The 27,584-nt window shown below is 38.7% G+C and overlaps 1 protein-coding gene and 1 long non-coding RNA gene across 3 annotated transcripts in view; one reads left to right on the top strand and one right to left on the bottom strand.

The window, feature by feature from the left end:
* Positions 1–27,584, bottom strand: part of LOC139804468 (uncharacterized) — a 244,637-nt gene that overhangs the window by 101,741 nt on the left and 115,312 nt on the right. The window lies entirely within an intron of this gene.
* The window catches only part of MPPED2 (metallophosphoesterase domain containing 2), a 96,194-nt gene that overhangs the window by 65,601 nt on the left and 3,009 nt on the right, over positions 1–27,584 (top strand). For both annotated transcript variants that reach the window (XM_071761726.1, XM_071761727.1), the window contains exons 5-6: positions 23,249–23,364; positions 25,997–26,110. In XM_071761726.1, coding sequence (XP_071617827.1) covers positions 23,249–23,364; positions 25,997–26,110 — 230 coding nt within the window. The remainder of the gene's footprint in view (positions 1–23,248; positions 23,365–25,996; positions 26,111–27,584) is intronic.

The following is a 27,584-nucleotide window of genomic DNA, read 5'->3' as shown; positions in this document are numbered from 1 at the left end:
AGACAGCAAGGTTTGTCCTGGTGACTGTGTGTGCCTCTCCCTCTGCTCATGCCCATTTTCCCTCTGCATGCCTCAATTTCTCTAATGCACACGTTTAAACCCCGAGACTTGGCAAAACTGGCCCAGTCTGGACTGCCAGGGAAGTCCACACCTGAATCCTCAGAACTGGTCCCTTCCTGCTTTCTGCCATCCTTTAACTGCTGATTTGAAAGGCTTTGTGCTGCCTCACTCCCAGCTGGAAAACTGCTTCCCTAGGCTGTGGTTTGTCCAGTTTGACCTTCTGTGGTCTAAAGAGCAGAGCTAAATGCCAGCCTGACACCTCCCTGGGCTGAGGCAGTGCAGATGTCAGGCCCTGGCTCCTGGCACAAGTGGCCAAGGGAGCAGCTCTCATGCTCCAAATAAGCTTTTCCACAGCAATCTGGGAGAAAGGGTTCCCAAATGTTTAATGCCTTGAAAACTCATTGTGCCCACTCTTCATTGTGTTGGCTGAGGAGGAGCTGGGATTCTGAGTGACCACCACCTTCTCCTTGTAACAAACCTGAGGTTTTCCCAAGGGCTGGCTGGCTGAAGGTCCCAAACAGCAAAGCCACTTTTTTTTTCAGAGATTTGCAGACCAATAATAACAGGCATTTCAACAAATTTAGTAATTGTTTCTGCTGTCCAAAGTGATTTTCTTTCCAGTTCAAGCTGTCTTTGGATAATGCAGTTTCAAAGCCACCACTGTGAAATTTTACATGTATTGTTCTTATTAGGAATTCAGAAGAAATAAGCCCCCCTGGCTAGCGTGGTGTTCTCTGGTTCCCTTCTGGTGATTTCTTTTCTACCAGGTGTTTCTACTGTTGGGGTTTTTTTTGCTTCCTCTCCCCACCCCCCCACCTTTTTTTTTTTTTTTCTATTTTCCTCTCTCCCCAGTTATCAGAGAAATCACTTTTCCTGCATTGATTCATTTTGACCAGAGTCTGGAAGGCACAGAGAATCAAATTAACTAATATTTTACTTTTGCATGTGATTAATGCTAATGCGTACAAAGAAGAAAATACTGTGATTTAATTTTCATTCTCCAGTTGATTCTTAGTGATTTAATTTTGCAGTGGGTCATCTCTCTGCTTATTGTCTCTTACAGAATCATGGAAAGTAGAGATGGAAAAGACCTATTAAGTTATTCTGCCATCATAGGATCATCTCTGTGCTCTGTTTTTGAATCTTTTGTCCAGATTTAATGAATGAAGAATGGGAACTATTACCCTGCTTACAGTCTTCCTATATTAATTTAATTTACAAAACCAAATAAACAAAAACCCCAAAGCAATGACAAATTGTACCATATTTGATGAGACAAGTCTTAAGGTTTCTTTGTACCTTTTGTGATGTTTATATTCAAGTATCTTTCAGACCCTGTGTCAATTACATTACATATTCAATCTTAATAATCCTTCCAGGTTTTTCTCTTTTGCTCTTTGTTATTTCAAGTGATTTCTTCTTTTGTATTCCTGGGTATTGTTGGGTTTCTTGTTTGGGTTTTCTTATTTTTTATTTATTTATTTATTTATTTGTTGCTGTTGTTTGGGTGTTTTGTTTTGCTTGTTTTTTGGGGGGATGTGTGTGTTTGTTTTTTTTGATGGTTGGATTTTTTTTTTTTTACTTGTTTGTTTTTTTAAAATCTTCAGAAGTGGCTCAGAACCAAACCCCAATATTCAGTATGAATGTCACAAATATACTGTGTGGTTGAGTCGAGGTACTTGGCTAATTGATGCAGTGTGGTGACTGTTTGATCAATTCTTCAGAAAGTCCAAAGTTGCATCAGTGTCTTTTTTATATCTTGTGATTTGTCCATGTATGTAGCCCAGATAATTTTATTTCCTGTGTTCAAGTTAGAAGTTCATACATAATTTGGTGTCAGCTGCTTCCCCTAGGTCTTTTGTTTTAGCTTAACAGCTTTTGGGTTTCTTCCTTTCACTGATTATTTATGTTTATTAATTTTTCCCAGATGTATTAGCCTGCATTTTTTTCAGAAGGAATCCCATTTTCTTATTTCTTTCAGAGCTTCTAACCTCATTTTGCACAATCTCTTTCCCCACTGTCATGTTTATAACACCTCTCACTATACTGAAATCTGTGAATTTAATTAATGTTCTGTTTACCCGTTCTTCCAGATCATTAATAAAGATGTTAAATAAAACTGATCCTAATACCAGTCCCTGTGGCAATCCACTAACACTTCCCTTGTGCTGCTGCAATCTATTTGTTTATAGCCTTTTAGCCACTATTCATGTGTGTGTTAGTCCTCACAGGCAAGCCAGCATTAGGGATTGTATCACATTTTGCCAAAGTCTGGGATAATGCACTTTTATCTACTATTTTATTTTCATCTACTGACTCTACTGAATTTACAAAAATTAATTGTGATGAAATGGAGTTATAATTTTGGAGGACTTTAAAATCTTAGTAGCTCTAATTATCCTTAGAACAATTACACCTCCTCCATCCCTACCCACCTCCCCACCCCAATTACACTGGAATTTTATTCTGTTCTGAATTCAGACTTACTAGGAGATAATTTTCAGTGCCACTCCTTAATCTGTGGTGTACAGATGAGCATCATGTTGCTTCCTGCTTCTCTAGGATCTGATTTTAAAACCAGAGGTACTCCAGATAGAAGGCAAACTGTTGTGTCATGGGTTCTTAGTGTAGAGGCAAAAGAGTGCTCATGAAAGGTGTCCATAGTTTGTGACAGCTGAGGACATATTCATGTCAGAAATGCCTTAGAAAATTATAGTTAGCACAGTTACTATGCTAGTAGACCATGTATCCTCAGGGAGCTCTGGTCCTTCTGCTTCCTGAATAAGACTTTGGTGGTTCGTATCACAGCTTAATGACCTGACTATTTTTTTTTAATTATAGTATTTGATCTGTGAAACTGAATGTTTAAAGTTTGTTTGCAGCCCTGCACGCTGCTAGGCAGCTGCCCCAAATGCTGACTGTGCTTCTAGAAAGCCCCGTAGTTGCCAGAAGGATGGAGCATAAGGGTGAGGGAACTGAGAAGGGGAGTCCCAACTCTGACACTGTCTCACCATACAAGGAGCAGGAAATAACTGCTTTTTGGCCTTAATTTCTTCATCTACAAAATGAATCTTGCAATATTTATGTGCATTCCTCACTACTTGCTACTGGGGCAGTAATTTCCGCACATGAAGCACTGTTAATTTATTTTTAGCAAGGTGATCTAGGAAGGTACTGAGCAGATGCAGACTTTGTTCCATGAATGATTTCAAAGGAGCCAGTTGGATTGTTTGCCTGCTTGAAGTTTGTGTACTTGCTTAAGTACTTGGCTGGATCAGTGCACTGGAAAGCTAAGTAGGTGTCTATTTTTTGCAGGATAAGAAGGGGCGTATTTGAGATAGGGTTGAAGTGGAACAGATAGCTGTGTTGCTTGAAGTGGGAGCTGATAACGTGTGATTTCAGGACACTTGAAGCCCTCTTCTCCAGAAAGAGGAAGGTTAATAAAAACCACACTAAGTTTACTGCCCTACATTTCTTTTGGGGATAGTAAAAGCATCGCTCGTTAATAATTAGTTTGTTAATAAAAAAATAAAAGAATGCAGACAGACCTCAGTCTATTCTGCTACACGGTGGAGTTGGAGGAAACTGTCTGAAATGTCTGGAAATACTATCTCCCTTATTGCTATTTAAATGCATCAGTGAGCTTGCTAAGGTCTCTTTACTATAAAAAGCATTCCCCACACCAAGTCTGAGAACTTGTGCCCTGGAAGTGAAGAATTGTCAAAGACTTGGGCAATGCCAGTCCTCCCCTCCCCAAACTCCCTGTCCAGTCCATTCGTTTTCCATGGATCTATCAGGATGTTGATTATTTTTCCAATAGAGCCACTTTGGCACTGGGTGTCTGTAAGGAAGATTTAGACTTCAAAGGAATTTAGACCTTCATTTGAACTTGGGGGTGGGCTGCACCTGTGGGAAAAAATACACCTTTGTACCTCACCAAATAATACTAATATTCATTCCTACCTACTAATAACCATCTCCTGCACATTACTGAAAAATTAGACCAAAAGTTGAAGATTCAATCTTCAATCAAAGGCAGTTCCCAGGTATTCAAGGAAAGAATCCTGCAGTCCAGGCAGTGAAAACCGACACTGCTTCTTACCTTCTGTCAAAAGCAGTGTTGAAATGTAGGGTCTGTTATTGTATATTTATTCAGGCATCAATCACAATCAAACCTCCTGCTAGTTCATCTGTAAGGGCATTGTAATCCTATTTTTATCAGTTCCTTCCTGTACAACAGACAGTTAAAATAGCATGAGTAGGGTCAGAAATATCTTAATGGGTTCAGTTCCCAGAGATATCGGTGACCAGAGGAAGAGTTTTGCCGAAATTTCTTCCTGAGCTGATAAGGTAGATAAACAGGGGCAAGGTGCAGAGCAAGGGCATGCTATGGGAAGCAGAGCGTTGCATGGCACTGGGAGGGAACTGCAGAAAGATTAGGTAGACTGTGTTACTTATAGAAAAACCTCAGGAGCCGATGGAAAAACAATGTTACCCTGTGCCAAGAAGTCACCGGTTTGTAAAAGAAAGTGTTTGATTGTTCTCAGGGTGGGCTGGTTTAAGTCTTAAATGATTTTTGTAATTAGCTTTATTCTTGTTTTCGCTATTGTAGTTCTTGAAAATCTGCAAGATATTATATGCTTAGAGAAGGTTGATTGTTGCTGATTGGCAACATTTAATTCTTAATAACTTTGGAGGGTATGCTGCTGACTGTTTGCCATTCATATCTACTCTCTTATTTTGTATTTCATGAGGATTTTATATAGATAGCATCATGCCTCTAATCCTCTCTGTAAAATTTTCATAACTCTTCAAAGAATATGGTGCTTTGTAAGCAAGGTGTGATCCAACACTCACTTCATCTTTCCATTGACCTCAGTGAGCATTTGATCCAGTTCTTCTAATCCTTCTTTCTGGGTTTCCAAGGTTTTAGTACCATAACCACTGGTGAAATATGGTTTGCAATAACTCCCCAGTCTTGCCAATAGTCTAGAATTAAATCTTGATAAAATTTAAATCAATGGGAAAACTTCTCATTTCAGTGAGAGATGTAGTTTCAGTCCATGTAAATGACTGTCAAATCTGTGATGAGAAGACAAAGGGCTGTTTATCCCCCAATGCAGGCAGCTTCTCACTCTGTTTTGCTAGATTTTGCAGTCAAGCAGAAGTTATTGTATAAACCTTGCATTGTAAGACATTGTGGTTGTAGAGGCTTTGGTAAACATATGCTCAGAGGTTAAATAGTAGATTATAAAAGACTGAAATTGGGAAATCATATTTATCTATGGGCATACATAGCTCTTGAAAGACAGCAGACTGACCTGGTGACTTTGGATGAGGAAATCAATTACCCTGGCAGTGCAATATTGATATAGCAAAGGGAAGTGTGTCTGGATTTTAATAGGGCTGGGCTAACATGTTACAGTGATTTTCAATCTCCTAGTGCCAAAGGAGGTTTTTTTGGCTATGAAGTAGTATCTCATTTTGGTAACATGATATAAAACATGGCACTTACAATAAATAAATCTACATAATGAACAATCAAATAATTACCTCTGATAGTTACCCTATGTGAACTGCTTTTCATAATTTAATATCTTTAAATATGCTTAAAAAAGTATATCTGCTTCCATGAATAGTGTGAGCAGAAAGCCCTGATAATGAAGTAATTTTCTCTTTGGGAAGAATAGAATTACCATCTAAAATATTTATAGGAAATATCTCAGTGACCGTATAATGTATCAAGTCCAGTTTAAAATCACTATTTCCTATAGTTTGAGTTCAACAGAAGTTAAAATATCTTTGCATAACACATGTAGGAGTTAAGGGTTATTAGTCTCAATTTTATCATGAAGTTCTATAGTCAAGGATAATCCAAAGTTTTCTGAAGCCACCAGGACTTTTTCCACTGATCTCAGTAGCCTTTGAATTATATGCTGGATCCTGAAGTTCCTAAACAACAGATGAGAAAATTTTTAGTACTGTACTTGCAGTTCTGCCTAATGAAGGACTGCGGGTTTGTTTTATGAAATACAGCACACATATCTCCATCTTGATGCCAGCTTTGTCATCTAAATAGCTTAAAAATATATATTGAAACCTCCAGGCCTGTAAGAATTTGAAAATGATTTTGGCTTTATGCCTGCAGAGGGTCCTTCATTGCAGCTATAGTATGAAAAGTTATGTGAGTATTGTGTTTTCCACAGTGGATATACTGTTTTCCAGTATCTCAGAGTGGATTTTTTTAAAAGAACATCCTTACACTGAGCAGGTGTCAGCTCATTATGCAGATAAAAATAAAGTTTAGGGGTGAAAGCCAGCTGCCTCTGCAGTCAGTAGCATTGGCTCCTCAGTTTTGTAAAGCCAGAATTTAATTTCAAAAGTTACTCCAGAAGACGAAAGCTTTGCCAAGAAAAGACATGGCCAATATAGTCTTATACTAGAGGGCTAAATAGACAGGACCCTTCTAATTCCAACAGCTTTTCAGCAAACTTAACTGAGAAACAGTACATGGAATTTTTTCAGATTTGTTAAAAGCTATTACAACTTTTGCTAAAAAAAAAAAAAAAAAAAACAACTTCTAAAGATATTGTTTTATATTTTTTTCTAGTGTTTGTGATGCAGTACAATACTATCACACCTTAGAAAGGCAGGTGTGAGAAGGCAAAGGGGAATATATGGGAAAGCATCTAATCCACACACCACCTTTATAATAACCCTATTTATAATGTGGGTTGTAAGACAGAGAGTTAAATTGTGTGGACTTGAAAGCATCAATGCTGAATATTTTATGTGAAGCTTGTCAAAGGACCTTACTAAAATAGCTTAAAAGCAGTACCACAGTTGCCTTCTTATAAGCATTGCACACTTTCAAAGAAAAAACATGCTGAAGGGTTTTCAGAATTGCCAGGAGATGGTGTATATATTTTTTAGGTGTCAGATTTTATATGCTGTATATATACATGCACACTCACATGAACAAAAACCTTTCTCACCATGTTTTTTGCAGAAGCTTTATTTTATATAATGTGTGGTGCTCCTTAAGGAATAGTAAATTCTTTGTTGTTGTTTTTTTGGGCTTGAATATTTGATGAGTTTCTTTGTTTCTCCAGTCTGAGAGCTGAAGCTAAGAAGGAGTTCCTCAGATCCCTTTTTACTTGAAGGGTACAGAAAGCAGCACCTGCAATCCATACCAGCTGCTTTAAACATCATCCTGTGAACAAGCTGAACCATTTGCAAGGCTTTGTATCTCTCTGTTGCCTAGAAAGGAGCCCAACAAAGTAGATTGTACCAAACATTTGACTTTTGAATGGCTAAATTTAGCTGACAAGGACCCCAGTATTAATAGACCCTGGGTTTAATTCATTGTACCTGATAATAACAGGTCACCTCTGTTCCTGATGCATTCATTATAAGAAATAAAGCTAGAGAAGGGCTAAACTAACTTTAGTAAGGATATAGTGGCAGTGATTTTGGCACTGAAAAATGTTGACAGGCAGAGGTTGCTTGTATTTTAAACACTTTGCTAATTTATCTAGCCAAATACAACTTGCAGTTGAGCAATTAGACATTGAAACAGAGTTAAATACTGATCTCATTTTTAAAAATCCATACTTACCAGGCTGAAGTTGAATTGCTTTACCATTTGCTTAACATAGTTTGTATGTTTTGGTATGCAAGTATATCAAACTATCTTTACATGCCATATCATGCTCATTTTCTACATACTTTTTGTTTGATTATAATTGTGTAGCATGTAATATGGCATATCTTGTGTTTATATATATGAACAAATATATATGGAATATATTACGTGTGTGTGCATGCATGCATAGAGTTACTGGTCTTGCCTGCTGGGGATGATGAAGCTATTCCTGTACTTTTCTGCTTGGTTTTAAAAGAGCATATAATTCATGTCTCCTGAACGATGAGAACTTTCTAACCACTGGAGTATTGAATAAACTGAAATCACTGTCTGCAGTCTTATGCTTCCCTTCCCCCTCCTTTCTCCCAAGTGTAGCAAAGGAATGGTGAGCTAAGGAAATGGCTCTGGCTATGGGTCTCCTGGGGGCAGGTAATCTCTTGCATCCCTGGAAGAGGAAGCTTTCAGGCCCATCTCACTTGAGCTCTGAAAATATATCTGCAAAATATTGTTTATTTCGTACCCTCTTGGTCATGGTAGATTCTTATCACCTGGGGCCTTGGTTGTGTGCTGTTAAAGAAAATAGTTGTATAGATTTGCATTTTCAGGGAAATCTAGCCAACATGTGGTGTGCAACGTATTTTGCCCTACATCTACTACTCTCAAAAGTTCATTTCCTAATGCTTATAAAAAAACCCATGACGATATCTGATTTTTTTTTGGTTGGTTGTTTTTTTACACAGAAGTTATTGTGATAGTCAGAATTACTTTTGTCCTGAGAATAAAGGCAGGTGAAGGCTGAATAGCAGCTTGTATCAGAGGATGGAAGGCAGCAGGGCCTTATAAAGAGGGTAGAGTGAAGTTTTCAAGTGGCTGTTGCTAATAGAAATGTACCTTTTTGTATCTGCTGTAGCCAGAGAAGCAAAGCAATATCAGAGCCAGGACAGTGAGAGATGATTTATTGAAAAATAAATCATGGGTGAAATTTTGAACATTGACTTCAATGAGACCAGCATTTCACAGACACTGATAGGAGTGCTGGATGTTTCTAGATGGAGGTTGTTGCATTCAAACTCTCACTGCTCCTTTTTTAGCATTGTTCAGAAAAGTCCACGCTGAGTGGCAAATCTTCCTATCTCATTGAGGTGAGGTGACCAGGAGTGTTACTCAGATGAGGAGAGTAACCCATGTATTTTTTTCCAAGTGGATACCAGCTCTATGGTATCAGCAAGCCTATATAATGAAGTTTTAAGGTCTGAAGGTGATTATTTCATTACAGCAAGAATAAGAGATTTTTAGAAGAGTAATCTAAGTTCCTTGTTTGGTCTTGAAGGTGTCCTTAGACCAATTCATTGTAGTTAATAGAAATACATAATTTAGAGTAATGTTCAATATTTCCATGGTCTTCTCCCCACTGTAGCTGAAAAGTAGTCTGCAGATTTTGAAATTCCAGTGAGCAGGAGGCATCATCTCTTACACAGAAGTTTTCTTAAGGATGTTTTCCTTTATTTTTTTTTTCTATTAATACTGTCCAAGGTGGTGTTTTATCATTAATACCTGGGAGTGGACCAGGAGCTAGGAGCAAAAGTAAATTTTCATGTTTGCCAGGAGGCATGGTTTGCTGGAGAAACCAGCTCTGTTGCTTTCTTGTGCCTTTAGTCATCTGTCATTGCAGCAATACATAGTGACATTTCAAACTGCTGGCATGGAAATAAGATAAAAAGTGTTTGGGACAACTGGGAAATTTCATTTAGACAGAATGTCAGACCCTAGACTCCAGTGAAAATACTGTAGGTTTACCATGTCCAGCTTTGCAGTATCATTTGATGTGAAATTAAATCAGAGGCCAGCCATGGACAGGAAAGCAGTGGAGCCTGTTCAGTTTTAGTTTGTTGTACAAGTCTGGTACTTGTGATCTCTGTTCCTTGCAAAAGTAAGTTACAATGGCTAAGGATTTATAAAGGTGGTTAGAAAGCATGATTCCCACAGAAATGTCTTTTAATATGTTGTGTTACCCTGAAAAGTCTCTTAAAACCTTGTTGTGGCCCTCATTGTTCTTGTGGATCAAGTTCATGCTGGCCAACAATTATTTTGCTTTGCACAGTAACCTAACACTGATATTTCAGGACAAATAGGCACCAGTGTGGCTCCTGAATGGGGGAGTTACATGTATTCATAAGCCATTCCATTCATTTCTCTGACATGGAAAAAAAGGGTAGGGCTGCTTTCATCCTGCTGCCAACCTTTTTATCTTTAAAGAATCAAATTTCAGGAAACCTTTCTGCCTAGGTCAAAATTTCAAAGGGCTCCTGTAATATTTAAGACATTTAACATCTTAATTCTCACAATTTCAAGGAGAATGTTTCTTTTTCCCACTGAGAAGACAAAACAAACAGCCTCCCAAAGCAAAACAGAAACCCATGGAAAAACAACAAAACACCAAACTAAAGCAAAATGCAGCTTTGGAGGTGTGGGGATTGGTAAAAATGTGTTTAGTGTTACTTCACTTCCTACTATTCAGACCAGTGCATTGTTAAAACTGATGCAGTGTTTATACACATTGTGGTTATGGCTGTAGTCAGGGCTATTGTTGAAGGATGTTATACTGACATTTATCATAGTATGTCAGTAAAGCCATTGTAAAAATGTCCTAGTAGTTAAATGAGGCTTAGATTTAATGAGGCTGTAAGAAAGGACTGGATTTTTTTTATCATACTGTAAATAAGGTTCCTATAGCAATGTCATTGGGATTAACGTGCAGATTTTCTTTTGTTTCAAAATCAGGGTAATATCTTTCTGAAGTTAGGCAAGTGATTTAAAGAATATATGTTTACAAAGCCTTTGAAGAAATAGTTGCTTGGCTATTCTCTTGACTACCCAATGATAGTAAATAAAAGTGGAATATTAGAAAAAATTCTAACACCGCTACCCTCCCAAGAAAATCATAGTACAGTCTAGGTAATGCAACCCTAACACTGATAAAATACTACTTTAATGGCTAAATAATACATTGTGAATGTCAGAAAACTCCTTTTCAATATTTTTTTTAAAATGCTCATTTAACATAATTCAAACATCTTTGTGCTATTTCATATGCTGAATTGACTTCAATAAATGTTTTTAACACTGCTGCCACTGAAAAATGAGGCTTGTAACCATTATCAGGGTTTTACCCACCAGCATTTATTTTTCTTGTAGCTGTGAAAACAGCCATTTAAAGCTCCAAAAGTTAGTCATTTGGGCCACATTTTAGCTTTCTGCATGTATAATCAATCTGACATACTTTCTGTGAAGTATAGGGGTGTGCCTTATGTTGTTGAAATAAAGAAGTATGAAACTGTAAGGGGACAAAAAAATGTAATTTGAACCACTTGAAAGGACATTTTCTACAGCAGAAGATTAAGAAGGGTGCAATGTCTTAATTATTCTTCATATGCCTCTTTTACAGTAGGAGCAAATTGTTACCTTTAAAGCTGTAGTTTAATGGTAAAGCTTTAAGGGAGTTTTGCCATTAGAGGAACAGTTCAGTGACTGAGTGCTCAGTCCCGAGTTCAGTGCTGGTGTTTTCCAGTCCTGTATTTGTGTTTGAATGCCATTAAACCAAATAAAAGATCTTCCAATTCAACAACAAAAAAAAAACAAAAAAAAAGGGAATATCCATGACCTCACCTCAACCTCAGCAGTCCCACCAGAAGGGAGCAGTGTCTTTGGCATGAAGGAGCAGGGAAGGCTCAGGAGAGAGGCAGGACATTTTCCAAGTGGTTTTGCTGCCAAAGTCAAATTTCTGACTGTGGGGATCTGTCCAGTCTTTGTGGGGTGAATTGTGCCCACCCAATGGCAAAGGGGCAGCTGTCCACAGAGCAAAAGGGCTCCTGCCCTTCTGACAGCCCCAGGGTGGATGGAGCATCCCACCTCTGCATCAGTTTACTCCACTTTTAGTATTGCTGGCTTGAAGAGGAAGATCCAAACAATGGAGTGTTCTCAGGGAAGGAAAAAAACCAAACCAAACCAAAAACCCAACAAAGATAATTCAGGATGAGGATATTTGGATCCATGGCAACATCTTTCCTTTTCCACCAAGGAAGGTTTTGGCTGAACCAGAGACTCCCATGCCCTGTTGGTGTCCGAGGTTCCCTTTTGGCAGCATGTTTTGATTTGGCTGCCACAATTTCTGCCTAAACCTTTCTGAGGGCATGGCTAGGGGTGTGATTCTGAGTGCTTTACCCTGCAAGAGCAGATTCCTGCAGCTCTCTATTTAGAAGGCTATTTAATGTTAGCTCTCTATTAATTTGGAAATAATGGTGTTGGGGAAAAAAATTTAATTAAAATGGCTCAGAAAGTAGTTAATTATAAAGCCTACCATGGCCTGAAGTATAAAATACATTGCAGACTGAGAAATCACGTAGGGGTGCATTACTAAAATAATTAATTTAAAATTTTACATATATCACCCACACAGCAAATGCCGTGGCTGCTGCTAAAATGAGTCCAGTGCCCTTCAAAAACTGTGAGCATCTCTTCTATCTCCCACTCACTCCTTTTTAGATATGCTTGTTTTCTTCTTTACTATGGGCACGCACTTTGTGTTGAGAACATCAGTTTGGTTGAAAGCCTTTGGGTAAGATACAAAATCTTTGCCACATTTATTTTAGGGTTATCATTTTGCTTTGTGGAGCAAGGGTTTGCCTCCTTGAGTGCCCATTCTAACCCAAACAAGAAGTGCACAGACCTGTGCTGTATTTCCTTCGTCTGTTGCAGCCTCTGCACTGGTCTGGATCAGTTAGTGTCAGATGTTAAGCTCGTCTTAGACCATTTAGAATCCTGCCAGTTGTCTCCAAGGGTAAGAGAGATGCAGGGCTGTGCTGCTGTGCTGCCCTTATACCTCCCTGGCATCCCATCAAGGCAATCATTTAACTTCAGCACAGTTGCACCACATTTAGGGCTTTTCCCTACTGTTGCTGCTGTGTTTGCTTACGTATGACAAACAGAGTTAGATATTTCAAAGCTTCACCTCTAAGTACAGGAAAAAAGCTGAGAGGTTTTAGTGTGGGTTTTTTGGGGGTGGTGGGGTTTTTTTATCGCTTTTGAAGAACCTTCTGTGTAGGTTCTGGTTTTGTGATCTCATTCAAGTCATACCTGCTCTCTGGTAGCTATCAATATGCTGAGAGTTGAGATTCTTGCCTCTTGTCAGTCTAATTTCTGGTTGCTGCAGGTTCGTGACATTCAGCACTTTATCAAACATAGGCTGCTTGGCACCTATTACCACTGATCTCAGCATTGCTAATAAACAGCAACATCAAGGCCATATTTTCTGGTTCCTGTCAGACCACTGCTTTCCTGGGTGAAATAAAAGTCCTATTAACATGCTCCTCCTCATTGGCTCTGACAGTTTGATTAATTAGGCCCCCTCTTTAGATGACCTCTGCACTGACACGACAAGGAGGTGAATATAAAATGAATAGTTTGCCCACATAATGGCATACAGCAAGTTTCAGATTTTTATCAGATCAGACTGAAGTCCAGTGCCTGTACTAAAACCTACACTGTACAGCAATATACAGCTGTGGGTTATGAACCACAGCCTTTACAACATGGATAATGAATTTAAACCAAACCAATCCTGGCCATCCTGATACATTGACTTCTCTAGGAATGAATCTTTACTTTCTTGACCATACAATACAAATCTAATTAATTTACATTATCAAATAAAATGACCTTTTGTTTTCAGCAGATTTTTTATTGCCAGAAAATACAGTATGTTAAGTCTGTGGTTATTCAGCCTCCCATAAAATACTAATGTAAAGCCATTATTTTAGTGCCACTCTATTTAAATGTCAGTCTGCCTTTCTATTATAAACCACCAATTCATAGGCTTGTAACATCACTGAAAAAATTTACGTTGGGTAAGAACTTGGAGTACAAGCTCCAAACTTTTCTTGGGGAAGTGTATTTTTTTAAAATACAAGTGGATGTGATCCCAAAGAATGAACATTGAACCTACAGCACAGTATTTCTTGCACCAGAACCAGTGTGATGGGATCATTTGCTGCTGATTGCTTGGACTTTATTATGTTCCATTAACAATCTCTTGAGGGGAATTGGGTGTTGCACATTGCCTTGGAGAAATGTGGGGTCAAAATCCTCTCTCTGTTGTAGTGAGAACTGGAAAGAGCATAGCATTTTGTTGCTCATAGGGAGTCACTGAGATTGAGGTAACAATTCTACTATGTTGGTTCCTAATTAAAGTTTTCATGTTGGTTTTTTTTTCACCAGGAGGGTCAAATTAACTTTCATTCAGTCTGAGGTAATCTGCATCTTCCACAAACTTCTTTGAAGGGACAAGATGAAGGTGGATGAGCCTAAAATTAAATGTTATGTAAACTGACCTGCATGTAATCTGAGCTCCTTGTTTAATGATCTTGAAGCCAGCAAAAGCAAGTGACCCATGGTTAAGCAGATCCTTTTCAATTAAATAATGCTCATTTTACCTCTGTGATGCTGAATGTTCTCTGCAGCCTTTTAAGCAACTTCTGCTTCCTTTATGACCCTTATATGTGGTTTTTTCTATAGTCTCTTCTGTCACCTTATATGTGGTTTTTTCCATAGTCTCTTCTGTCATTTTTTCCTTTGTGTTCATCTGTTGATCAAGTAACTGCATTACCTTAATTGATTTGCTAAATTGGCTCATACATAAGACAGCTCCTTCAGGTAATAACCTGAAAATGTTCACTTGTATTACTGGAGTCATGCTTGAGTGTTGTCATTCGGAGTTCTTTATTGGTTTGTGAGTGCCTTTTGCCATTTCTTCAAGTTATTTGTTTGGCTCTTTCTTCCAGGCAGAGCAGCAGGAGTTAAATGTATTTATATCTATCTATCTATCTATATATATATATTTATGTACACACACACATGCACAGGTTGTATGCATGTAATATAGGGTATGGGGGTTTTTTAAGTGTGAACCTTGTTTGCATATAAATTTTCCGAGGTTGTCTAAGCTGAGAAGGAGGTGTGATATGCATTTGGAGATCCATAATCACCCCTTTCCCTAGATGACTTTTGTTGTTGTTAGTTTCTTGGTTGACAGAATTTGACAAATAAAGTAGGAATATTTTTGAATGAAGATTGGACAAGAGTTGCTAACTTTCCCTTCCTGCAGACTACAAAGTAGGATCACAGTTTTCAGTTAAGGTGAGATTTTGAGTAGACCAGATGTTTAATTTCTGCTCAAAGGCTGTAATAATTGAAGAAAATAAAGCAAATCAGCACATCTTTTAAATCAATTATATTTCCTGAAAGTTACAATTAAACAGTAAAGCAGTACCAGTGCTTAAAATTCAAGTATGATATTTTATACTGTTACTTACTTGCCAAATAAGCATGTATTGTGAGACTGGAAACTCTTTGTTTTGGCTGTTTTCATCTGGTAAGCAAGGGTAAGTGACTTGACATCCAGCCTCAAGAATAAACTGAAACGGAAGGTAGCACAGACTTCAAACAAACAAGAAATGCTGGGAGCATCCTGTGGCCTAATTATAACTAGCTCCTTGCATTCTACTCTGCAGATTTTCAAAAGGTTATATTACAAGTTCCTACAATTAAATATCATGGGCTATTTCTGCAGGGAAGGCTAATATGTGTCAACCTTGTTTGGTTTTCCTACAAGGCGTCCTGGAAAGTTTCAATTTTGTCTTGAAGAATGATGAACAGCATTTTGGGCAAAAGATAAATAAAAATAGTGATGTTATTTAGAGGTAAACAGTGTCACCTGGCAGTAAGCAATTTCAGGGTCTGATTTTAAGTCATTGGAAGCTGTAAAGCTGTTTGACTTACTGCTAATAATAATAATAGTGAAAATTGTGGAGGGCAGCATTCTGTGTCTACCCCCTGATTTGCTTTCAGCCCATCACTAAGACACATATTCTGACAAATTTATTCTTGGTGTATGGAGTCAGGCTTGTTCTGTGCAGTATCTCCGTGAACAGTGCTCAATCTGAACCATTTTGAGGCTAAGTTATTTTTGCTTGTTAGCTACTTCAAAAGAGTTTTTTTAAAGACTTTGAGTTCCTGTGATTGTGATGCAGGTTTGTGCTTACTGGGTTTTTCTGGTTGTTTTTTGACTTCTCAGAAACAACAAACTGATTTTTTTAACTCTGGAAATTAGATCAGGAAAAGCAAGGGCAGCCCAAACATCCAGAACATAAGGGCACAAAGACCAAAATGTTTTCTTCTTGATTCTGTGTGCTGCAGTACAGAGATGTGTGAAAAGCTTTAAATCAGTGCAAAATAAGCAAAATTTAGTTGTGAAGTAAACCCACTTTATAACTTTATAACTCCGTCCTTTTTAGGTGAGAAGATTTACTGAGATTAATAGTCCTGGTGATGGGTTTCATCCCTGATGAATCTCAAAACAAGTCTCTTGTTCTCAGAGGATTATCTTTAGAGAACAAGAGACTGAGAAAAGTAACTCTCAGATAGCCCAGATGCTGGTTTTCCTCTGTGTCAGGGTTTTGCACCATGGGCTATAGAAGTAGTGATCTGGTGTTCTGCCTCACTTGTCAGTCAGGATGCAAGAACCAGAGCTGGCACAAGGTCTGATGATGGGTGTATGGGGGGGCTGTGGTTGGCAGCTCTCGGGGAGACCCCAGCCAAAACTGATCCTCTGAGGGGAGTCTCACCTTTCATTTTGGTGTCATTAAGTTACATATATGAAGAGAAGTACAGCATGCCCCTGCAAAGTTACCTAAAGATGCTGAAACACCACCTAAAAACATGTATGTGGAATTGTTCTGGTTTGTGGCTCCATCACTTATTAATGAATGTTCAGTTATGTTGTTCTCTGGCCTTTCAGAGCAACTACAGGGACTCTCTAGTGATTCTAAAGAATTCTCTTTTAAGTAGCATTCAAAAATGTAACATTTCTAGAGGCTGTTTTTTAGGAACATGAACCAAATTTACCAATGGGGTAGGCAGGCATAACTACTTCTGAGTGGTTTATTTGTTATGCTTCCTTATATCTGGCAAGTTTTATTTCACAGTTCACTGAAATGTAGCTTGCTTGTTTTAAAGGTAGCCATCTTCATTCAGTGTTTCCCAAATGCTACTTTTGTAAATATATAAAATATTCAACAGAAGCTACGGGATGCAATTACATCTGTACAGATTTTGCTTCTTTGCATGTCATAGGCACACACACTCCCCAGGTGAATCAAAAATATGCACAGATTTGTATGTGTTGGAGTGGTCCTTGCTTCCCTATTGCTTGTGCTCTGATTTGTGTCCACATTGCAGTAACAGGGCTACTGGTAAAAACCTCTTCCGGGTCTACCTGGGGTGGCAGCTTTGTCAGTCTGCATTTCTGGCATGGATAATAAGAGGCATTAATTAATATAAGATGTAATACAACTAGCATAATATGATCATCATAGCAAGTTGAAGTATTTGAGGTCTTTTCAATTTGCAGCATCCTTTGACTCTTGAAGGGTGCATGTACCCTGCTGAGGGATGCACTGTAGGAATAAAGGGGAGAATGTGCCCATTCTGGAATGAGAAGTGGTTCTGCAAATCAGTCCAGGTTGGTACTTTGCAGGCCTGAGTTGTTGCCACAGTGCTCCCATCCCCATGCAGGGAAATGCAGTGTACTTAATGTATGCACCCAGCTAGCTTCGACCAGGACTATCCCTCCAGCCATCCTCAACTATATGCAGCACAGAAATACACAGGGTCTAATACTTACTTCTATTAGTAGGGCTTTGTAATTCTCTCCTTTTCAAAAGTAGAATGAAATTAGCCCTTGAGTCAAGTTAGAATTATTTTCATATTTTTGGGATATTAAAATATCTCCCAGATCTCATTAAGTAAAGCCCTAAATAAAATAACTGCAATACAGTTAGGGATTGGAAAAATCTCAGAAGATTTGGAGGAAATTTCCTCTTTGATGAGCAAATCAGATAGTTAAGCAAAGGTTGTCTGAGTCAAAAACTTAAAAAATGTATCTAGTCTCATCTTCTCCCCTCTAGTGTCCAGGGACTTCTTGGTGTCAGTCCCTCCTCTGCCTCGTTTTATATTCCCCCTGTCCTCAGGGAGCCCTGTGCTCTGCAGCCTGATGTCCTCTGTGTCTTGGGATCCTCCATGATATTGCTGGCATTTTAGCCTCCTGCCTGTCTGCTCCTTTGGCCTCAAGTTTCTTAAGCCCTGGCATGTTTTTTGTGTGTTTCTTCATGTAATTTCCTCCTTTTCTCTCTTTATAAAAAGCAATACATCTTCCTTCCAGAAGACAGGTCGTGGTCTGTGGTGCTCTGTTAATGTTAACACAAAACATGTGAGTGGAGCAGATGCTTTATGTTCCTCCAAAATGCATCACTAGCCACTCAAGACACAGACAGAAGGTGCCAGTGGTTGGTATGGGCCATCAGAGAAATGGAATGCTGAAAGGTATCCACACAGGTTGTAGGTTTTAGATTTGGGGCCCAGGGCTCAGTCACCTGTTTGTAAAGTTTGGGACAGCTCGGAGGCAGCAAATTCAAAGATGTGAGGAGAGTGGGAGAGGGAAGAACTGCAAGGTGCACTCTTTTCATGTACAATTTTCCAGCTGTGCAGATGGCTAAAGCTGCATTTCTGTATCTGTTGTTGGTTTAGGTGATTATCTGCTCCAGATCAGCACAACCACAGAAAGTGCTGAATGGCAGCGGTCAAGGTCATAGTTTTTTCTTTCATACTTCTCACAGATCTAAGCCCAGGTCTCAATGTGGCAGGAGTCTAAGCTAAAACCTCTGTTGCCCAGATTCTACAATCTGAGTTGGAACCTGAGAACAGGCTGGTGCAAGGAGTGCACTGGGTCACAATAGCTGGTGGTGATGTGGTGGTTGCCTCATAGAGAAAAGGCACCATGTGGACTCTTTCCCTTCAGACATGATAGAGAAATGGGGGTCGTGTTTCCCAAAAATTTTGTCGTTTGGAAAACCAGCAAGTGTTTAGAGCTTGTAGTATGTACGTTGAGAGAGAGAAAACCTGGGGGAAAAAAAACAAGTTTACCAGCAGCTGCTGAGACTTAAGGTTTTTTCTAACATGGTAAAAATAGCAGAACTATATTTTAGAGTGTTCTCAGCCTCTGTGCAGGTCAATACTAAGAAGATACAGTAACATGGCTAACATAATCACAGTACTGGTAACCCACTTTCATGAGAGCTTCAGCTCTCAGGGTAAGCAAAATCCCAAGGAACCAGACACTGTGATGCTTCTTTGGGTTGTCTATTATTGTCCTCACTTTCTAAATAGGACACTGAGGCACAGCAAGTAAATGTTAGTGGAGATTAAATGTAGCTCAAGCCACCAAACTGTGCCTTTTACTGATAGCACATTATAATGATTAAAGGAATTACTTAACCTTTAAGATTTCCTGGTCGTTGTTACATTATGAGTAGTCACTATAAGAAAGAGCCAAAAAAAAAAAAAAAAAAACCACCAAAAAAAAAAAACAAACTCATAAACCAACCCCCAAAACTAACCAAATGCACTGAAGGCAAATTTCAGAGCCTTTCTGTGTCCCCCTCCTCAGGCTCTCTCCTGACTGAGCTGCGAGAGCCGCGTGTGTGCTGCAAACGTTTGTGTGCAGGGTGAGGGGAGGCAGATCAAAAAAAGGCTTTGCTTCTCTCTGCACAAAGGCCAATTTTATTTTTTTTTTTTTGCAGTTTATTCTCTGCTGGTTTGCTGTACTGCTGCAGTTTCGGTCTAGTGATGTAACAGAAAACTTTAGGGATATGTCTGTGGGCTACTTCAGTGGCTGAATGAGTCTGGGATTGTAGATCAGTGTCCTGAGCCACCTTTTTTTCCTGCTAATGGAACTGTCTCTCCTCCTCATGATCCTCCAGGTCTTTGTGCTCAGTGAATTCTGACTAAAATAAAGTGCAGTTCATTATTGTTATTAGTTTTGTGTAGAAGGAATTCCTGCTATGATGCCTTTTAGACAACCCCTTGGCTGTTCTCCTGGGGAAGGAAACTGAGATTTTTTGCCTCATGTGCACTTTTCTCATTGGATTAAGGATAAAACTGAAGCTTTCCTAAAACACTTGGTAGCCTTAGCAATGAAAGAATACAAGGGATTAAAATCCCATGAGATCATTTATTTTTTCTAATCCTGTTTAGAAGTAACTATTGAAATAAATGGGTTTAGTGGTGGAGGTAAAAGGAAAACCTGAATCTAGAAGGTCTTGTTGTACATTCACCTTTTAAGTTGTTGAACTCTGAGGATCAGGTAATTAAATTTATGAGCCAGAGAAGAAAATAGGTAGCTGAAGATACCATCCTTTAAAAATGTTAAAGTTCTAGGAGGAGTTAAAATTCCCATATTACTTTTGTGAACTTGGCCATGGCTTTGTGTCTTCTGTTTCCCTGTGCAATGGTGTTGCTTCAGAGGTGCATACATCAAGGAGTGGTTGTGATTTTGCTTCATGAAATGAAGTAATAATAAAATAATAAAATTGTAGGAAGTTATTTCAGAACAGGGAGATGGATGAAGAGAAGATAAAGAAATGGATTTTTGTGTCATGTCAGGGAATTCTCTCAAGGCAGGTAGCAATGGAGGGTGAGTCTTGTGAAACCTAAGATGCTCTTCTTGGTATTATGTCAAGTGATGTCTGCATCTCTTACAGAAGGTTTGCAGTCGGGGGGGGCTGAGCTGTCAGGTGAGCTGGAGATCAAGAGTTATCAGGATGGTTTGATGGCACACAAAGGATGCTGTGCAGTGCAGCGTGGTTCTGACAAGCAGAGGCTCCAAGAGGTTCTGCTGGATGCAGGCTGGGGGAGCGAGACACGCGTCACGCCGGGCAGCAGGGATGAGGAAGTGTTCTGGTCTGTCAAACATAAAATGACACAAGCATTTGTAATCTCTCATTACTAATCCCTCTGGCTCTTACATCTACACCTCCCTTGTGGTGTTATTCAACAGCTGGTCACTTTCTTTTCTTGTCAGCTGCTTAAAAATGAGATAGAATATTAGTGTTTTCAGGAGTTAACTCCAGTCTCTTTTTTAGAACTTCACAGGAAAGTATGGCAGATCTTAAATATGGTTACTAATAACTAAGTAGCCTTTACTAAGTATTGGCACTTGATTGTGACTTCCCATGGGTGGGTGCAGCCAGAGTTCATTACAGGAATTTCTTCCTTGATATGAGATGGTTTCTCCTGGTAAGTAAGATCGAGAAGATGGTGCAGAAGGCATATAACTCAAATCACCATTTTTCCCCCTCCAAATTATTTAGAAGTTGAGAGCAGTTTTGTTTAATTCTTACATATCCAGAAAAAGAAAGACAGCAATAGGAGTGAAATATCCCTACCCAATATCCATTGATAGGATGCTTCCTACCTGCAGTGCAGGCTTTCTCATTCCTGCACACATTTCAGGTTTGCTGGGGGTAAGCAGCTCCTCATCTGGTTCCTCAGGGGACTCCCAGCTCATCACTGCATTCTGTGTGCAGTGCCACGCAGCACAGTGCAAACACTGGGTCACCTTCCTTGTGATCTCATCTGAACCTGCATCTCTACCACAAAGCAGTTTTTTGTTCCTGGTGTTGTTCTGAACGTGTCCTCTTTTCTCTGGGCTTTTCTGGTGGGGGCTGAACGTCCTCAGCAGTGGGGGGGCTGGGGACTCTGTTTTCCTGGATAGGGGACAGAGCTGGCATGGAACATGCAGTACAGGTTTGGGTTTTAAATGTCTGAAACCTAAATCTGAAATCCAGGTGTTTTTTCCAGTCTCCCCCTCGCTTCTCCCAGATTTATTCATTTTGTATGCAAATATTTAGTATATTAAAGAAGTACTTGACCATCTTCGTGCACATGCTGCATAATGGGGAAGGTTTCTCCAAAGTTTTCTTACAAGTGGATTCCCATGTGGTGCCTGTTAGTCACAGCTAATTACAGAGCCTGGTGAATGAATATATTGGAGCTGAGGTTCCCCTCCTCCCCCAGTGCTTCATAAGAAAATAAAATAAAAAACCTGCAGACAAATCCAGGTTTTTCTGTGGGTATAGTCTCCAAAGAGCTCCAGAGAGATCACAGATGTGGTTTCACATTTCAGGTTTAACTATGGTGTAATAACTACAGTATTATCTGCAGGAGAAATGCAAGTGGGGAAAGAATCATTAATTGACAGTGAAAAGTTCAAACTATGCACTGTATGTTTGTTTTTTTAAGTAGCTGAATGTTTAACCAAACCATATTTTAACTGTTAACTGCAGCCCTGAAGGTTACAATAATCTTGATACTTTAAAACCTAGGAGCATTATAGGAAAGGAAATTTAGATAGGTGTTTCAGAAAGGTCAATCATAGCAAAGCAGAAACACTTGTGACTTAGTTAAAGCTCAGACACATGCTTCAGTTTTAATTCAGTTGCATGCAAACCCCCTGTGAGGGACACTGACCTTACTTTACAAGATACCAGCTTTTTACAGTGTTTCAGTGGGGTGCAGAGCAAGCCAGCAGTGAGAGGGGAAATTTCCTTGCTATGTACATGAGGAACCTGTAGCTCATATAAAATGTTAAACTAACATGTTATTTTCTCATCTTTTGTTAGCATTTAGGAAGCATCCTAGGTTGAACAAGTTCCTCTGTGTGTACAGTTGTTAGTCAAAAATAACTACATATGATATGTCTATTATTTGTCACTAAGACACCAGGGACCTTCCTGCTCCTATCCCAGCACCTCCCACTGTGTTCCCTTGCTGCCAGTTGCCAGAAATTAAGCCCATTCGTAGAACTGGGTATAATCTCCATTGGTCAAATTACTGTCTCTGGAAAACAAAATACTTTAATTACAAAGCCCAAAAAATAGAGATGTAATCTGAGCACGAAAGCTCCATTTAAATGCATATTTGAGGCTGAAAAATGCATAATTTAGAGGGTGCAGGAAGCAGGTTACATAATGAAGTTATGTAGGACTCTTTAGATTCTTAATGATCTCTCTCTTTTTAAGAGGTCTGCTTTTTCTCTAAGGTTGGTTTGTGGTTGTTTTTTTCCACCCATTTTTTATTTTCAGAACTGCAGTACACAGAAAACTACAGCAGTAGCTTGAACTCTCAGGAAGATGCCCCTGTGTGACTAGGGACAGGACAGGAGCATCCTTACCTACTAAGTGAAGCAGTCCCATCAAAATCTGATGCCTGAGCTCTAGAAAACACTCACATTAATGAAAACTTTTAAAAATAGTACAATACTAACAGTTGTATAGGAGTTGTTAGTAACAGGTGTGAATATTATAGTTTCTTTTCAGAACAATTTCTTTTTTCCCCCTTTCTGTCTAGCGAGTAAATGCCCTCAGGGCTAAATTCTCTTGAAGTAGCAAAAAAGTATAGGATATTTATCTAAATTTAAACATATATGTTAATGTAGGTATGTATTTGAACCAGTTTGCTTTAGAAGAATCCCCTTCAAAAAGGCTGTCTGCACGTAATCTCTGAAGCACAGAAACTCCTTTAATTCAGAAAAATTGGAAAAGGGAAGAGATTTTTATTTTATACTGATGCAGTTCATCTTATTTTTCCCCAAAGGACACCGTGGTTTAATGGATGGGGCTTCAACCTACCCAGAGGTCAGTCTTTGCTAGACAAGTGGAACCTTATTCCTGAGGGAATTGATATACTAATGACACATGGACCTCCACTTGGTAAGTGAAACTAAAGCTGTGTGTGATTTTTTTGCATGAGAATTTTACTACCAAAACAAGAAAATTCAATAATACAATAAACTATACTGTAATTGCACCCTAACTCAAAACTATGGATTAAAAAGCTGTTTTGGAAGAAGTGTAATTTGATTATTAGGCTCAGCAGATGTCTTTAGTGTCCAGGTGTTATGTTAATAAAACCTCTTTTCTTTGGGTTTTTTTTTTTAACTCAAGCTAGGGAAAATAAAATATCTGACTCCATGGCCACTATGGTTTGACATTTTATTTAAGAACAGTATTAATCTTAAAATCTGTATGATCTTTTGGAGATTGACTAAAACTTTTTAAACATTTTTCCACTGCAATGACATGTTTTCTTAAGGTTTTGAGTACACAGGCAAGCTTCAGGAGTATGCAGTCACATATTCTCCTTGGTAGGGTCCTTGTAAACTTAGGACACGCAACAGTAATTTTAAAGTTATTGATTGGCTGATAGCGAATTTGTGAAGGAATAAAAATTATATTCTCAGATAATTGTTTCTTATTCAAACTAATGACAGGTGAGCACAAGTTCGTAATATGTTTTTTCATTAACTACTTAAAGTTTATAATTCAGTTAAATTTTGCTTGCCTTGTAAATGTAATTCACTGATCCCCATTTTAATCATAAGTTCTCAGCTAAGTTCTGAAGTTCTCAAAAAGACATTAATATGATTATTCAGCAGAGGCAGGAGTATCTAAAGTCATTAAAGCTCACAATAAAACCATTTGAAAACACCAACTATTAGATTAATAATCCAACCCTGTTCTATACCCCACAAGATAGTATTACATAACATTTACTACTTTTCTTTAAGACACGTGTGGCAAGCAGTCTGGGACCTTATTTTAAGTATTTCAGTTGGTTTGACAACAACTGGGCATCTGCCTTTTTACACATATGGCAGGATAAAAAATTGTGTCAGTCTCTTCTTCATTTCCACAATTGTTAGAAGACTGATTTTTTTCAGAGGTTTAGTAAGCTCTTGGAATCTAAGGGGTCAGATCATCACACGATGTGTACTGCCTTTAAGATAGGACGCAATATAAGAATATTATAAAATAAAACTTCCCAGAATTGCATTATAAAATTAAAAAAAAAAAAAAAAAAAAGTGCTGCCAGGCTGGCTCAGTGCTCTCTTTAGTGTAAAGTCAGGAATTAATGCCTGCTGATGTTTGTGCCACAATGAAAAGTCAGCAGAGAACAGAAAGTTTTTGACCAGTAATGTATTTACCGTGCCTTTTATAGCCTGGTTACTCTTTTAATACTACTTAGAGAATGTTTTAAGACAATCTGCAAATTCTCTGTAATCTTCCTAGAGGTACCAGTGTGCTGCTTTGCTAAAGCAATGATGCACCAGCCACTGGCACTGGAGTGCACCGGATATTGAAAATCAAAGCTTTGAATAGCACTCTTTTAATCTGTTTATTTTCCCAAAGATGCAAAAAACCCCACAAGCATGTTTATAATGTTTCCTGGGTGCTATTTTAAGTGGCTTGCTAATCCATCTGCACTGAATTGGGTTCATATAGAAATAGTGTGATGCTGCAGACACTAACGAGTGCTTTAATTGAATAAACACAATTACATTTTGTTTTTGATGGATAATAATGAAGTTATTCAGTTTCCAAAGGCTGACGCTGTATTTTAACTAGACACACAGATTAGGTGCTAGTGCTGTGTCTGTAGGGAGTGGTTCTAGGTTTTAGCCTTCATGATAATATTGACAAAATGCTGCTTTTTATGTTACATAAACAGCAAGGGAGGTAGAGCTATAACTGGGCTCTTTGTTCTCTCCAATGTGCAGTGGATTTCATGTCACAACTTGTTTTTACTGCCTGGAATAAACTTGGCACAGGGTATAATTACTTCAAAGTCAGTAGAACAGTGTTGCATTTGGATGTGGCTTCTGATTTCCCTTTTACTCCTCCTCATCCATCTTGTCCTGCTGACCTTTGTCAGTGCTAGTCCAGGCACTTCTATAACAACTGCTGTCAAGTTTTGTGCCTTTTTCTGTATTATCTGCAGGACTGAATGGCAATGTGGTCCATCAGCAGTGCTGGAAGCTATTTCATTGCATTGCTCATTGATGGAGACTGGAGACTCAAAAGTTACCTGACATTTGCAGACCATGGTCCTCTGGAAGTTGTGGAAGATACTTATTTTTATTTGTGGAAGATACAGTATTTTAAATCTTTGGGGTGGCAGAGGTATCAGGTTGTGGTTCAGCTGATCTTCCCAAGGAATTTGGTTTCTGGAGTAACCATCTCACTGGCTTGGGGAGCTGGCAAAAATCTGCAGCAATGCCAGGAATAAATGTCCCAGGGTTTCAAGGTGGAAGATGAGTTTAAACTCACAATTTAAAAAAACAGATCACATCCAGAAAAGTATTAATGCAGATGGAGGGAGGAAATCTTAAGGAAGACAAAGTGACAGAGAAACATTCCCTAAAAGCCATTGTGTGCTTTAATGGAGAGGTTATGACTACAAATACTGTAATAATCTTTCTGTGAATTATGACTTCCTGAAAGACTACACGAAACTTTACCTGAATAGAGAAAATTAATGGTATTAATTGCATTTTGCCTTTAGGTTTTCGAGACTGGGTTCCAAAGGAGCTGCAGAGAGTGGGTTGTGTGGAGCTGTTGAACACAGTGCAGAGGCGAGTGAGACCCAAACTCCACGTCTTTGGTGGGATTCATGAAGGTAAGGAGCAGCACTCCTCCCCTCTTCAGTCCCAGGCTGATTTTGAGGAAGGGCATTTTGGAAGTGGCAAGGGATGAATTGGACTAAAGTAGGGAGAGATGGCATGCACAGCACTTTGTGAATTTATTCCAGAATTAAAACTGATTCAGTGAAGTGTGCTACATTTAGCCACCCACATGTTTCACTGTGCAAGGGTTGTTCTATACAGGTTGCTTGAAAGCAACTCAAATTTTGACAAACTTGGTCAAGGGTACAGATGAAATTCCCCACACTTGCAAGCCAAAATTAAAATTATCCCCATTATTCCAAGCAAAGGAGCAAAAAAAAAGTGCTAGAAAAGAAAGAAAATTGGAGACAATTCAGTCTCAGCTCACCTCCCTCAGCTTTTAAGGGAAAGCAGAAAGCAGGGCATCTTGAGTCAGACATCAGGAGGAGATTGGCACAACTCACTCTGCATACATTTCTAAAACCATCCTGTAGTACAGTTTGTGCTCTGTATGTTGCCTTCTAACATATTTTAGAAGAGAGATTTCCTCACTTTCAGCACCAGATCAGGCAGTGTGTGAATCCTCAGAAACAATAAGCTCAGTTTGTGGCAGTTGAAGAGACTGAGAGATTAAATCCATTTTGTAGATACTTAAATATTTAATACAATTTTGTAGCTTTCATGTGGCTGAGAGACAAACACGTGGAGCTCTGCCTGAGACAGAGTGTAAGACTGCATGACCCTGGAACTCAAAATTACACATTAAATGCTTTATACTGTCCCCCCTGGAGGTTTTTCCATTGACTCTAATTAGGTTTTCCATAGGCTTAAGGATTTGGAGGACTTCATAAAAGAAAAACAAAAAAAGAACAGCTTTCTCAACTAGTGCTGTTGGTTTTTCTGAAACCCTTGTGACTCCATAGAATGAATTTTATGCCTGGTATCTGTAAATAGTTTATAATGGAAATGCTGACATCATGACCTTAAGTATAGTGGCATGAATAGTAGCTTTTAAAGAAAAGATAGAATATTTTGTACAAATATTAATCCTTTGATACTAAGAATAAAGCAGGATTTCCAGCTAAGTAATGTAAATTGTCTACCACCTTTTAGGCACTGTATGATGAAACTTCTAGTTGCAATAGGGTAAGTAATGGGAAGAAAAGTATTTGAATGTTACAGGATCATCATTTTGAAAGAGGACTGAGGAACCCTGGGCAGTACCTTACATTTAAATCTCATAGGAAAGGTGGTAGAACATGCTAAAAGTGAGCACTATAATACATGGACACCAACCAAAAAGTTACAATCCCACTTAATACTTATGCAGAAGAGAAAGGAACTGATTGTTTGAATGCTGCAAGAAAAAAACAAGTGTTAAGAGCATTATCTTACAGTACAATTAATTCTCATCCAACTCCAGCTGAGATGAATGTGCACTACATTCCATTAAATCAACAGAGTCTATACACACATTTTGGTGATGCA

This window comes from Heliangelus exortis, chromosome 18, assembly GCF_036169615.1.
Source record: "Heliangelus exortis chromosome 18, bHelExo1.hap1, whole genome shotgun sequence".
Lineage (NCBI taxonomy): Eukaryota > Metazoa > Chordata > Aves > Apodiformes > Trochilidae > Heliangelus > Heliangelus exortis.
This window is presented reverse-complemented; position numbering and strand designations above follow the sequence as displayed.